Source organism: Peromyscus maniculatus, chromosome 10 (genome assembly GCF_049852395.1).
Source record: "Peromyscus maniculatus bairdii isolate BWxNUB_F1_BW_parent chromosome 10, HU_Pman_BW_mat_3.1, whole genome shotgun sequence".
NCBI classification, from domain to species: Eukaryota; Metazoa; Chordata; class Mammalia; order Rodentia; family Cricetidae; genus Peromyscus; species Peromyscus maniculatus.
Window position 1 is genome coordinate 68,305,140 of NC_134861.1, and position 14,094 is coordinate 68,319,233.

A 14,094-nucleotide genomic window follows, 5' to 3' on the forward strand; every position below is an offset into this window, starting at 1 on the left:
GTTTAAACGGTCTACAGAAACCATTCTCATTCTGATAAGCTATCTGGTCTTATAAATTATTTGACCAAATAACTTAAGTTATCTAACATGAAACATTATCATTTGGTCTGCATTCCCACTGCATTAAAATGCAACTACTATGGGCCGGCCGAGGATGGACCTCCGTGGCTGTGTGCTTGCTTAGCATTGGGAAGAAATGAGGTTCAATCCCCTAGGGCCCCGCCCCACCACACACCCTTTAAAGGTAACTATACTGACACTGGTATACAGATTATGTTAACATCACCTGACAGCTGGGACGGATCCACCAACGTGTGCTTGGAGACCGAAATGAGTTGACTGAGGAGATGCACGGTCATCTCTTGGGTGGACACTGAGGTAAAGCCCTTAAGGAAGAGCTGCTGAAGGCCCGGGAAGTTACTCCACTTCAGCTTGCCCTGTACGTTCTCAATCTTCTCTCGACTCTCCGACTTATCCAGGGGCAGGTGGATGAGCAGCTTGTTGAGAAGCCTGAGAGCCAGGAGGTATTCGTATTCGTAGTCAGATTCCAGCAGAGACGCCGCTATCCAGAAGATGGTGGCCATCAGGTTGGTGGGCTCGGTAGCGGGCTGCGCGTCATATAGTCCTTTCTCTCTCAGCGAGGAAAGGCTTCGAGTCCTCGCCAAGCTACCGCTGTGGTTGATCCGTCCGTCCATTATATCCAGTGTGTTGCTCCGCCTCCGGTCCCCTCTGCGGTCACCAACTAAACTTAACCTCAAAGAGTTACTTCTGGTGCTACTGTTGTAGCCCAGGTAACTGCTGCTGTTGATGGGACCTGTGCTTAGGTTGAGCTGCCCAGTGCTTTTTCTGTTAGCTGCATACTTGTTTCCCATTACAGGATCGTGGTATGAGGTTCTAAGAGAGAGAGAGAAGGAAGGTCACTTTTGCAACAATAAATGTATCTTTTTTTTTTTTTTTTAAATAATTTATTATGTATACAGTGCACATATCCCTGCAGACCAGAAGAGGGCACCAGATCTCACTACAGATGGTTGTGAGCCAGCATGTGGTTGCTGGGAATTGAACTCTGGACCCTTGGAAGAACAAGCAGTGCTCTCAACCTCTGAGCCATCTCTCCAGCCCCCAATAAATGTATCTTAAAAACTGAAAAAGTAACTTGTTTATCGGACTTTGTTTCAGGAGATTTCAGTTGGCCCCAACTTAAAGACAACAGCATCTCTTCTGCTGTTGGTTTCGGCTCTATCTTTGGAGTCCGTTTTTTACCATGAGGGTCGTCACTAACTTTCAGCTCTGGATTTAGACCCGTATTACGTCCAAAACAGACCCTGTCTGTACCACGACTGTCCAACCTGACGTTCCCTCCTGCTTTCAATGGCACGTTCTTCCCACAAGACCCAAGCATAAACATTTTTTTTTACTTCTACATATCCAACTGATTAAAATGAGTTGCTATTCTACATGTATCAAAAATATACAAAAAGATGGGGACAATAAATAAAATCGACATTATTTTATTTCAATATTTATATGTATTATTTATAATACATATAAATAATATATGTATCATTTATACATATAAATAAGTATGTAAAGACAGATTTATAACTTTTTACTTGCTATTATTAAAATATAAAGAAGACACAGGAATCCAAAGGATAAAACAGTTAGCAGGTGAGTTAGAAATGCTTATGGAGAGGGTGACTACATGTGACCTCAAGGATGAGCTGTTTGAGGTTTGCAAGGCAGGGAAGTGGGAGGGGAGCCTGTTCTGAGGAAAGCAGCAATCAGGTGAAGGTAAGTGTCCTGAGGGGTTACCCCGGGAGTGACTGCCGCTGTGACAGCCTTGGGGCTTGTTGGAGCCTAAAGGACAGTAAAAAGGCCCCTAGCTAGGACACTGGAAGAGAGCACTGACAAGATCAGCTCCAGAACTTTCTGGATGTCCTCACTTTCCATGCTTAAAAAAATATATTGTTAAAAAAAAAATGTATGTGCGTGTATGTGTGGATGCCTTCAGATGCCAGCAGAGGGCGCCAGATCCTTTGGAGCTGGAGTTTAGGGGTGGGTGGGTATCCTTGTTGGAAACTGAAGCGTTAATACTGAACCATCTCTTCAGCCCACATCTGATTTCCCCCTGCCTTTTATTTCCTTTTTCTTTTAGACAGGGCCTTGTGTATCCCAGGATGGCCGTGAGCACGCTGTGTAGCCAAGGATAGCCTTCAATTTCTGACCCACTTCTCTCCAAATTCCATGTGCTGTATGTAATTCCAGGCAGGAGGCATCATACCAAGTCCGAGCCACTACACCATGTTTATCTGGCTGTAGGGATCAGACCCAGGGCTTCCCCGGTGCTATCAGCTGACCCACACCTGTGCCCACTATCTGAATTATGTGGAGGTCATCCACACTGCTGATGGTCAACTCAACGACTGCCATTATAGTCACGGGAGTTTAGACCCTGGACCCCTGCGCTCAGGGCAGCCTGCTTGTAAGCTCTTACTGAGAAAGGGCAGAAAGCAGATCGTAATGCTTCATGGTTTCGGCCAAGGTATCAATTGCAGATTCCAAGGTGAGAAGCAGTTCAATCACAAATCCCTGGGGACAACGGGCAAATTTTTAATTAATTACGTTCGGTTTAAAAACATTAAAAAAAAAAAAAACAATAAAAACCAAAGCAACAACAACAAAAACAAAATGGCAATGGACTTCCTGGGGACATTTAAAAATAGAACCAACCTCCCATTCATGTTACAAAATAATTAACCTCCTGAGCAACACAGCTTTGCTAATTGGTGAGAACTCAACAAACCAACGGCACAGATTGATTCTAACAGCACTGTAATTGCTACCAATTGCTCAGGCCAGAAGTCTAGGCACATTCTTTCTTCAATATGTACCCAGAGTCTGTCAACAAGTCTTGGAAATATCACTTTAAAACATACCCTAGATCTGACTGCTTTTCTCTGCATCTCTGCGGCCTCCTTGAATGGAACTGACTACTTTAGCTAAGATCCTTTCAACAGCCTCTTCTGGGACCTCTCTGGCCCTACTTGTCCCCTCAACCCCAGCAAGGACGCCACCTAGATAGCACCGAGAGCCCCCTCCCTACCAAAAAGAGTGACTCACATCACATCGGCTTCTTTCCCTTTTCTCAAAACCTTCGAGTGGCTTTCCAGCAGTTTGGAGTGAAGTTAACCCCCTCAGTAGCGTCTACAAGGCCTTCTGCATTCTGGACTGGTTACGTTGTGCCCTGGCATTCTCTCAGTATCTGCAGCTCCCTTTGTTCCCATGACGTCCATTAAAGAGGACACAGTGCCCCTGCCACAGGCCCTCTGCACTTCTGACTCCTGTTTTCTACCTGAAATAATGTCCTCAACCCAGATCATCAGGGGTCCTATTTCATTTCAATCTCTCCTTAAAGTTCACAACCGAGTGGCTCTTGAAATCAATACCTTATCATTTCATGGCATTTATCATTGAGTAAAGACTGTGTGGGCTGCTGTTGGCAGATTAAACCCTTGTTTCTACCATTTCCAGGATGCCAAGATCTTGTTTTTATTTGTCACTGAAGATCCAATGTCTAAAACCCATAAGTCCACGGGACTGTACAAACCAGAGTTCTCCAGGGTGGTATTTTACTTGTCTTTAAAAATGAAACTGTTTCCCTCTCCATTGAACTTGAATACTCGAACTCTGTTACCTTCTGGTGACTCTGGGGTAGGATCTAGACAGTGTGTAAATGCATGTCTAAAAAAAGCTTTCTCTAACGGGCATAAATTATATGATCTAAATCAGTTCTTAAGTATTCAGCGGGGCACGTCGCTCTGCTTCCTGCTGCTGTCCCTGTTGCTTAACCTATGTAGTAATTACCCAGGCGCTATGTGGATCCGGCTGCTCCCTCGAGTCCTTCACCTCTAGGAGCAGCCAAGAGCTGCCAAAAGAAGGTAGTGGGTACCTTACCTGTGCATCCTCCCCGGGGTCCCCCACGGTTTCCACCAGCCTGGAGAGGACGTCGGAAAGTGTGTGTGCAGACAGGGGCTGCTTCAGTGCCCTGAAAATCTGGAAGGATCTCCCAGCGTAGTGTCGAGAAGAACAGGAGAGTGCCGTCTGCAGAGCGACCTCACTGAGGTGACGCTCCAGGTGTATTCCTTCTGAGAAGACACAGGAGACCACGGGTGCGTGGGTGTAATGCAGGGAGTTATATCCAGGAGCGAATCGCTTTATGACCAGGGCCCTGCACACCACCTAGGGCACACTACCTGGCCAGGCAGACCACACTTTAATGATGTACAGTGATTGTACTGCATTTGTACTTGAGAGAGACCTTTGTTCTGATCTCCAGGGAAGGGATCCCGGGAACCAGGATTTCTCACCCTCAGCAATGCTAACAGTTGGAGCCAGGTAGTTCACTCCACAGAGGGATGTCCTAGGCAGTGAATGGTGTTTAGTAATAATATCCTAGTTACTTTGCCAACCATACTACGAGGACAAATGTGACTCTAGACACTGCCAAAGGTCCAGAGGAGCCCAATCACCCCTAGCAGGAAAGCATCATGTTAGCACGGAATTCTTTTACAAAGACTGTCAGATGTGTTAAATTTTAAACTGCAGAAGCCTTTACTTTCGTAAGAAGGATTTGAAAATTTATAATCTCTGTATATTTCCCTCTAATGTTATTTTTTAACTCTTAATTGTATTATACAATTTTAATGACTATCATCCACAAAACTGACCTCCAGATTTCATGATTAGAAATCTTATTTTTAACTAGTAATCTTTTCTTTACCAACACACCTGTCATCACTCACATATTAAACAAGAAAGTCTTTCTAAAACTATGTACACTGGGGAATATTAATTATCAACCTTTGGGCTGGGTCTCATTGAAAATTCCACCACACTGACACTGTATGAAGATCAAACACTAGCATTGAATCAAGATCAAACGTTACTTAGTCTACTCATTAAAGACAATACCTGCATTTGACTGCTTGAACACAGATACCACGTGCTTCAGGAAGGCGGTGAGCTGCTCGGCACTTTTGATGTTGGGGTTCTTGGCGGAAACATCCTCATGGTTCCAAAGGGGCCCTCGTTTTCTGAAAACAGAGGACGGTGACACTCTTTTGTCTGGAATTGACATCAAACGCTTGCTCTTATCTATCTAGACCTTGCCTTTACGCTCAGGAGGGACAGTGGCTGAATTAGACAGCTCCCAGGTCCCAGCCACTCCCATTACCCACGGACATGGACAGGGAGGGAAGGGGTTATAGCAAGTGGAGGAAGACAGGATGTCAGCTCAGCGACGGTCGAAAAAGATGACAGATTAGCCCAACAAAGCCAGTACTGCTCATATGAAAGGGATTATTAAAATCTAGACTCTTTGTATATTTCCCTTTAATGTAATTTTCCCCAACACCTAATTTTATGACTCTGTCATCCACAAAACCAACCTCCCAATTTTATGGGTCAAAATCAGAGGGACAGACATGCAGGCAAAAGCCACAGATTAAAAAAAAATGGTTATTTACTATTTTATGTGCATGCATGTTTCACATGTACGTATGTAAGTGTATGACACCCATGCCCGTTGCCCTCTGAGGTCAGAAGAGGGTGTCAGATCCTCAGGGACTGGAGTTACAGAGGGTTGTGAGCCACCATGTGGGTGCTGGGAATGAAATCGGGGTCCTCTGGAAGAACAAGTGCTCCTTAGTGCTGAGTCAACTCTTCAGCTAGTCATACATATACAAAATGTAATCTATAAGCACAGGCCTGGTTTTTTAGGCTCTCTGGTGTGAATGTCCCCAAACACTTTGGCACTGTGTAGAAAACATTGTCATCTGAAGGACTTCTTTACCACGGCCAAACTCAAGCTTTCTCGAAGCTCCGCGGTTTGGCTCTCACTATGGGACATCATGTCCTTTCTCCATCTATTCATCTAGCAGAGTCTACACACCGCAGACCCTAAAACAGCATTTGACGGTTGGTTGACTGGAGTGTTATGCCTCCAGATAATAGTGTATTAGGGCATTTAGTGACCCATAGATGACTCACATATCTCAGGTATGCCAAAGAATGTTCTGGTTGGACTGTAGTTCTCAAAAGACCGTACAATAAATCTGGCTCACACCACCTGGCTGTCGTGAGACTAGTTCCCCACAAGCGACGCGGAGGGAGCAGGGGCCGCCGCACGGTTGGTTACCTTGAGGTAATAAACTCCATGAGGGTTTTGACTTTTCCATCCTGCTCCACTGAGATGTCCACCTCGCCCAGGAGGGTGGCGTGGAGCTGTGAAATGGCGGCGCTGTTGTTTCCTAAGCTGATACTAGAGGAGGTAGAACTTGAGCTAAGCCCTGAGTCGGTCATGGGGGAGGTCTGGTAATCAGGTATAAAATCGTTAATGCCTGCTGGAAGAGAAAACCCACCATGAATACACACGCACAGCATGACCTCCAGAATAAGACACCGCTACTCGGGGATGGCCTGGGGTACGTGAGGGCGTGGGGCAGGCTTGGGGACGTGGCTCATTTCCTCCTGAGCCCCACAAGCACACAGTGCAAACACTGGGCTCCCAGCCTGTCACTGATTCTTAGCTGCATTTCCTAAGTGGTCCTCTGCTGCCACCTGCCGAGGGACACTGACAGTGGCCGATTCCCAGCAATTTGGGGTGTTTTCTTCATCTTAATCAAGACAAGTTACATTGCTGTAACGCGAGCTAGTTTTTAATTTCATATGGAAAGAACTCTATAACTGCAGCTTCATTTTACTGTAAGAATCCATTTTAATTTCTATCGAATATCTATAGTAAGTCAATCATTTAATAAACACTGTTAAAAGTCAAAACCTTACAAAATAGCACAAGTTTACTTATAAACAAGCAACAAGCTACAGGTTTTGAATGGAAGTGTTTTTCACACAAGACTAGGAAGGTTTATTCTGTTTTTATTCCTCCTCCACCCCCCAAAACAGGGCTTCTCTGTATTTCCCTGGCAGTCCTGGCTCTCACTGTAGTCCAGGCCGGCCTCCAACTCAAGAGATACGCCTGCTTCTGCCTCCTAAGTGCTGGGCCACTGCTGCCTGCCTATTTTTACTTTTTAAGCTTCATCATAAAAGTCTCATTAATTTCGGCCTCTTTAATTCAAAATATGTACCATTTTAAAGGCAGCAAAGATAATCAGGATTTCTAAATGCCAGTCAAATTTTAGAAATCATGAGAAAAAAAATCACACATCATTTTTAAAAAAAACTAGTCCTCAATATATTAAGCACTCTTCATTTCTACTTCAACTTATATATTCCCAACCTAAAAATCTGCTGGCTAGAGATCCCTGGAAGTGAGGGACTCAGCTATTCATTTTAATGCATTCTTCGACTAATTAAGAAAGACACAGATGCTACTTAACATGCTGCAACTGCATTTTCAGTGTTTACATCTTTCAACTTTTCCTGGGTTGGTTTTCACGACTGCAGGATTCCAACTTAAGGGGGCGGGTTTCTACTTTGGAGCCCGTGGCTTCGCGGTCAGTACCTGTGAAAGTGTACTCAGAGTGTGCAGCCTGCCTGACTGTCAACACCCTGGGCTCATTGAAGTCCTTGTTCCTGAGAAGGACAGAGGCAACGGTTCGGATGTTACTGTTGGGTCCCATCACTATTAGTAAGTGCAGAAGCAGGCGTTTGCAATGTTCGTACACTTCTGGGTGGCAGTGGTCGAACCCTGGAACGGCAGGAAAAAGATCCTTGTCAGCTCGGAGGACAGTGTGCCTGCCGCCAAACTCCTAGGAGGAACTGGTCCCAGGACTGGTGGCACCCGAGTTCCTAAGGTGCAATGTTGTAGTGTGAGCAGGTGACCCCACACACCCTCCAGAGGCTCCAACTCACATCTGGATTCCAAAAATAGAATGGGAATACTATCTCAGGAGCGGTTCCAGTGCTCGGTAGGGATTAATGGGTGACAAGGGAAAACAACTGTATATGTTGAGTTCAGACCCAGGGCACACCCTGAGAGTGTGCAAACTGGTGAGTTCAGCCCAGGTATCCAGAACCCATGAATACAAGTGCACACTATATGCAAGAGATTTAATGGAATATTGTGTATTACACAGCTTATTTTTTAAATTGGTTTAAGTTTCTCTACACATTTATAGTGGCCTTCTGCCCCACTATATAAATGCCTAGGGAGAATCAGGGAAATTCTTTGTTGTTGTTGTTGTTGTTTTGTTTTGAGACAGGGTCTCACTATGTAGCCCTGGCTGGCCTGGAACTCACAGAGATCTGCCTGCCTCTGCCCGGCTCTCAAGGTAACTAACTTTTCAAATCAGTTTCATGCCAAAAACTTCATGACCTCTCAGAAATCATGACTCTGCTATACAACACCAGATGTCCATGAATTCTTTTAAGATAGCAGGTACTCTATCTTGCCTGGTATGTAAGACAAAGTAAATGTCTATTTGCCACAGGAATCAGGTAGGGGCAACCCCTGTAGGTACGCGTTCATAATGATGGCGACCTTGACTTGCTTCAGAAAGACAGTGTTCCAAATATAGAGGGATTATAGATGGGGAAGAGTTCACACCTGCTACCAAGGGCACACGCAGACCTAGTTGTGGTCAGGCGGGGCAATGGTCAGATACTTTCCACAGTTAGAATGCATTTACATTCTCCGTTCACTCAGAAAGGTCCCAATCTCTAAGGTAAACTAACTTGACTGCTGTGGCAGTAGTGTTTATATAGCAGGTACAAGACAGAAGAATAGGGATATTATGGGCTGGAGGAGAAGCTGAGGTAACATATTTGCTTGGTATGCATGGGGCCTGGGAATTGTTCCCAAGTAAAAGGCACTAGACATGCTTGTGATCAGGCTAAGAGTAACTCCCCATTGAAGAGAGAAAATGCAAAAAGCCTCCCGGAAGTGACATTCTAACACAAGAAACAGGAGCGTCAAAGACAGCGGTTCCTGACCTGCCCAATGCTGCGACCCTTTAATCCAGTTCCTCGTGTTGTATTAGTGACGCCCCCAACCCCGAAATTATTTCATGCTTGTGATTTCCTAACTGCAGTTCTGCTGTTGTTATGAACTATAACATAAACATCTGATATGCAGGATATCTTATCTGCAACCCGTTGTGACCCCGAGGTTGAGAACCGCTGACCTGAGGGTTCTCTGAAGGACGCACCGACTTAAAAAATGGCCCCGGAGAACACAGAAGGGGAGGGATGAGGACTTTTTACCTATAAAAATTGCATGAAGAAGAAGATGGAGGTAGCCGCCCCATTCCACCTTCACACTGTGGTCAATGATCAGGTCTGTCAGCAGGATCACGGCTATGTTACACCTGGGGCGACAAGAAGAAGACCGTTAGCAGCTGCCCGGCGCGGGAGCGACCCAGAGAACGGCTCCTGTACCATTCCTCCAAGACTTGAGCATTCTATGGAAACACGCTTCTCTGGAGGGCGAGAAGAGGAAAAACAGAAGCGGTCAGAGAAACCACCACAGCGGCAGCGTTAGCTCCTTGGAGTCAAGGGCCGTATTTCCTTATCTGGACTCTTCAGACCTAGCTCGTACGCCACCTGCCCCCGGTATGTGTTCGGCATGTGTTCGGTGCCTTGGGAAGTTCTGAAAGAATGGAGTCATTGCTTTTTTGCTGGGATCTTACTCGGTAGAATTCGGGTTAAGTGAATTCCAAAGACAGGGCTGATCACAAAGGAGTCACTTTTTTTTTTTCTTTTTTCAGATGTGGTAACTGGGTCGTAGAAAGGTCAAGTAACTATGCCAGACACCCAGAAGAGCAGCAGAAGAATCGCTCGGGAATGTTAACTTTGTGCGCTCAGAATGTGGTTTTAAATCTCTTAATTTTTTTTTTTATATATATTTTTTTTAAGATCTCAAAGGGCCGGGCTCATTTTTTTTTTTTTTTTTTTTGATGCGGCATCTCAACAAGGGCGACCACTCCTACGCTGTCAGGCAGTATCTAGGGAGCTGAACGCGCTCAGCTGCAACGTGGCTTCGTAGGAAAGAGGAATTGACGCTCTAGTCCACCTGTGAAGAGGTAATCCAGGTGATGACGTTTCAGGCACGTAATCCACCAGTGGTGACCAGCAGCCTCCAGCTGGTGGGAAGGGCAGTGGCTCTCCTTGGTTATGCTCCATCACTTTCAGGCGCCAATTAGAATAAAGTGGCATTGAGTCACCTATCAAGATAAAATGATCTCATTTTCTGCACCATCTACTGTCCGCCACATACGCAAGCTCGACTAAGACACCCACTATTCACAGCGCTGGAGAGGGATCCAAGATAATTTCCCACTATCGTGATATACATTTTCTAGGGAGGCCTAGGTAGAAATATTATAAAATTGGGGGGAGGGAGATCGAGAGACTGATTTATTGATTGAGGCTCTATCCTTTATAGTAAGGCGGCACTACACGGACGCGTCCCCATGTCTCCCCAGTTGAAGGCCAAACCAGGAGAGCATATCACAAATACAGTTTCCTGGAAACGAGGTAAGTTTTCTGCTTCCAAGTCTCCTGAGACGGGGCCGACACAAACCCACCTCTGAAGGAAATCTGCTCTACCACACGGGGCTGCAGGGTGTAGGACAAAGAACACCCGGGAAAAAGGAATTCTGTGTGACGTGGATAAGTCACTTCACCTCTCTGGACCTCAGTTCCACCGTGCACAAAATGAGGAGATTGGACCAGGTGCTCCGGGGTCCGAATCTAGTTACAGTGCGTGTGTTTCTACTCTCCCTTTCCTGTGGTGAGGACTGATCACTTTGGAAGTGTGAGGGAAAACTTCTCGGCCAAATGTGGATCCGTAAGATAAGCCAATCTGTTCAGAGAACAACAGCCAGCCCCATTCAATGTCTGTTCTCTAACACTTCTTTTTTTTTTTTTTTTTTTGAGAAAAGGTTTCTCTGTGTAGCCCTGGCTGTCCCGGAACTCGCTCTATAAACCAGGCTGGCCTCAAACTCAGAGATCCCCCTGCCTCTGCCTCCCATGTGCTGGGATTAAAGGCGTGCGCCACCTGGCTCTCTGACACTTCTTGAGAATGAATTCTGTAACACCTAACACGAAAACCTCCCCACTTACTAATGCCTCAATAAACTCACTCCTTAAAGATCCCTCGGATCACATTAGAACCAGTGGCAGTTAAATACAGCACTTAAAACGATTCCTTGGGGAAAACAAACTCATTCACATGAACACAGTTAACGATACACGTCACCAAAATCGTCATCTAAGGAGCACTGAGAACTGGTTACTTTTTTCCTCTTCGTAAGACCCTCCGGAGCTGCTGCTGTATCGAGACTCCAGTCTGTGATGTTGTCGGTTTAAATGACTGTTCAGGCCACCGTAGATGTCCAGGTGCACATAGCTGCGGGAAGGACCATGGGAGTCACGCACAGATCAGAGTGAAGTGGCATTTCTACCTCATCATTCACTGTTGTGGAATATTATTTTAACTAGGCAAAGATGTGTCCCATTTGTTTATGCTGTGGAATATTACTTTAACTGTGTAAAGATGTGTTACTTTTGTTTAAGGATGTAAGGATGTGTTTTTTTTTTTTTTTTTTTTTTGGTTTTTGAGACAGGGTTTCTCTGTGTAGCTTTGCGCCTTTCCTGGAGCTCACTTGGTAGCCCAGGCTGGCCTCGAACTCACAGAGATCCGCCTGGCTCTGCCTCCCGAGTGCTGGGATTAAAGGCGTGCGCCACCAACGCCCGGCTTTAGGATGTGTGTTTAATGATGTAAAGATGTGTTGCATCTGTTTCACCTTGCCTGCCTAAGGCACCTGATTGGCCTAATAAAGAGCTGAACAGCCAACAGCTAGGCAGAGAAAGGATAGGCGGGGCTGGCGGGCAGGGAGAATAAATAAGAGGAGAAATCTAGGCTGGAGAAGGAAGGAACAAGAGAAGGAGGGGAGAATGAGGGAGACACGAGCCAGCCAGCCACAGAGAAGCAGTGGAAGTAAGATACACAGAAGTAAGAAAGGTAAAAAGCCCCGAGGCAAAAGGTAGATAAAGAGAAAGAGGTTAACTAAGTTAAAAGAGCTAGCCAGAAACGTGCCTAAGCTAGGCCGAGAATTCAAAACTAATAATAACTCTACTCGTCATGATTTTGGGAGTTGGTTGGTGGCCCAAAAGGAAAAGCCTGGTACAATTTGCTTTTATTTACTTTTATTTTTAGTTTGTGTGTGTGTTTGTACGTGTGCACATGTTCACGTTTGTGCGGAGGCTGGAGGTCACCCTCGGCTGTCTTTCTCAATGGCTTTCCACTTTCTTTACTGACAAAGGTCTTGCCCACGTGGCTAGTCTTAGGGATGGATTCCTTTTTTCCCTTCCCTTGCTGAGGGCTGGGGTTACTGGTGGGCTGCCACGCCTGCTTTGGCTTTCAGGGGGGTGCTGAGAATCTCTCCCCTGATCCTCACGCTTGTGCGGCCAGTGCTCCATGCATCAAGCCACCACTTCATTCCCTTTATGGCTTACTTTCCGTGTGGAAGAGAAGCGCGTTATACAAAATATTACCACTGGGCACACGTTACTTTCTGCCTTATAATTCAAAAGGCGAAGCTCTCAATCATTCCCCTCTACACATCCCGTCATATAGGGATCGCGGTGAGAGCTATGCATAGAAACAGGCAGAGCAGACACTCACTTGGGAAGGCCTCTGGCTATAGTCACTTATCACAGCTCGCCCTTTATCATCAGAGCGTCTCAAAAAGCCTAGGGCGCTAAGGAGTCAATGTGAAAATCTTCAAGTACGGAAAATACATCAGTGTGAAGAGTTACGCACACCCCCACCCCCACCCCAACCCGGGAAACGGCCGCACTCTCCGAGAGGGAAATACTTACTTCTCTTCAAAGTTCTCCTTCAGGGCCTTACTGTCGGGGTTGCTGTCTGTGGGAGCTACCATTGTATTGCTACTGGAAGTAGTTCCTGTTGCCAAAGATAAAAGGGTGCCCGTTAGCTGGAGGGGACAGTAAATGTTTGGATCAGTACTGATCAATTGATGACGATGCTCATAATGAGCGCCACATTCTTGATCATAAAAGGAACGGGGCGGTGGGTGTGGGAGGGATGATGGCTCAATGGGGAAAAGCACTTGCTACCAAGCCTGACGACCTGAGCCTGGCACCAGAGACCCACGTGGTGGAAGAAGAAGAAAAAAACAATTCCCGCACTCTGTCCTCTGGCCGCCAAATGAACACCACGGCAGGCCTGTGCCCCTACCAACACAATGAAGAAATGTAATGTGAAAAAGAAAAATAAATGGGTAAGAAGTAATTGTTATGAAGACAGGTCGTGGGAGAAAATGAAGAGGCCCCCACACTGTTGTCGAAACAGTGCAAAACCACAACTGTCTGGAAAATCTATTTTAAAAGTAGTCGTTCTCCAAAATGTAACTCCACGACATTTGTAGCTGGCAGCCGTCTCTTCCCACCACGGAGAGGAAATCAGAAGATTTCTTGACTGGGGCACACTCATCACAGCCGCGTTGGTGGTGGGGCATGGAGGCAGATGAGGAAGCTCATATTAGATTTTGGAACTGCACCTCCTACTCTGCAGCCCTCAAAGCCACTGGCAACCCACACATGCCCATATCCTTTCTCTTGGGAGATGATCAGAACTCTTTCTGGGAGGTCTGACCCATCCGGGAGATAAGGCACCACACAAGATGGACATCAGCACTCTATCACCTGACAATTGAGGCAGACAACGCTCCTCTACACCCACAGAGCTTACAAACGCCAGACACTGCACTCTGCAACAAATACCCCAGAGCAAGAGACTTCAGTTGATTAAGAGAACTAATTGGATCCTTCCTCACATTATAAGGGGAACACCAATTTCTGGAGCCCCTACATTGTGTATTGATGCAAACGAATCAGGCAGGTTATAAGTCAGGAAATTTCAGTAAAGTGGCTCAAAGCCCTTATGATTCTGTTCAAATGTCAGAATTAAAAGTCAAAATTATAGTGCTATCCTCATGGTATTATTAGATTTTTCCAGAATCTCTTAATATAGTTACTGACTCTCAATATGCAGAAGAGTTGTTTTACATATTGAAACTGCTGAACTTATTCCAGATGATTCAGAAT

The 14,094-nt window shown here is 45.8% G+C and overlaps 1 protein-coding gene across 13 annotated transcripts in view; it reads right to left on the bottom strand.

Annotated features, from left to right (window-relative positions):
* The window catches only part of Fryl (FRY like transcription coactivator), a 248,956-nt gene that overhangs the window by 39,222 nt on the left and 195,640 nt on the right, over positions 1-14,094 (bottom strand). For 9 of the 13 annotated variants that reach the window (XM_076546439.1, XM_076546432.1, XM_076546429.1 and 6 more), the window contains 10 exons: positions 12,847-12,931; positions 11,259-11,371; positions 10,034-10,184; positions 9,226-9,329; positions 7,526-7,711; positions 6,200-6,404; positions 4,975-5,096; positions 3,958-4,148; positions 2,498-2,592; positions 287-894 (listed from right to left, as the gene is read on the bottom strand). In XM_076546439.1, the coding sequence (XP_076402554.1) occupies positions 287-894; positions 2,498-2,592; positions 3,958-4,148; positions 4,975-5,096; positions 6,200-6,404; positions 7,526-7,711; positions 9,226-9,329; positions 10,034-10,184; positions 11,259-11,371; positions 12,847-12,931 (1,860 nt within the window). The remainder of the gene's footprint in view (positions 1-286; positions 895-2,497; positions 2,593-3,957; positions 4,149-4,974; positions 5,097-6,199; positions 6,405-7,525; positions 7,712-9,225; positions 9,330-10,033; positions 10,185-11,258; positions 11,372-12,846; positions 12,932-14,094) is intronic. The other 4 variants (XM_076546430.1, XM_076546438.1, XM_076546436.1 and 1 more) reach the window with 1 other exon arrangement.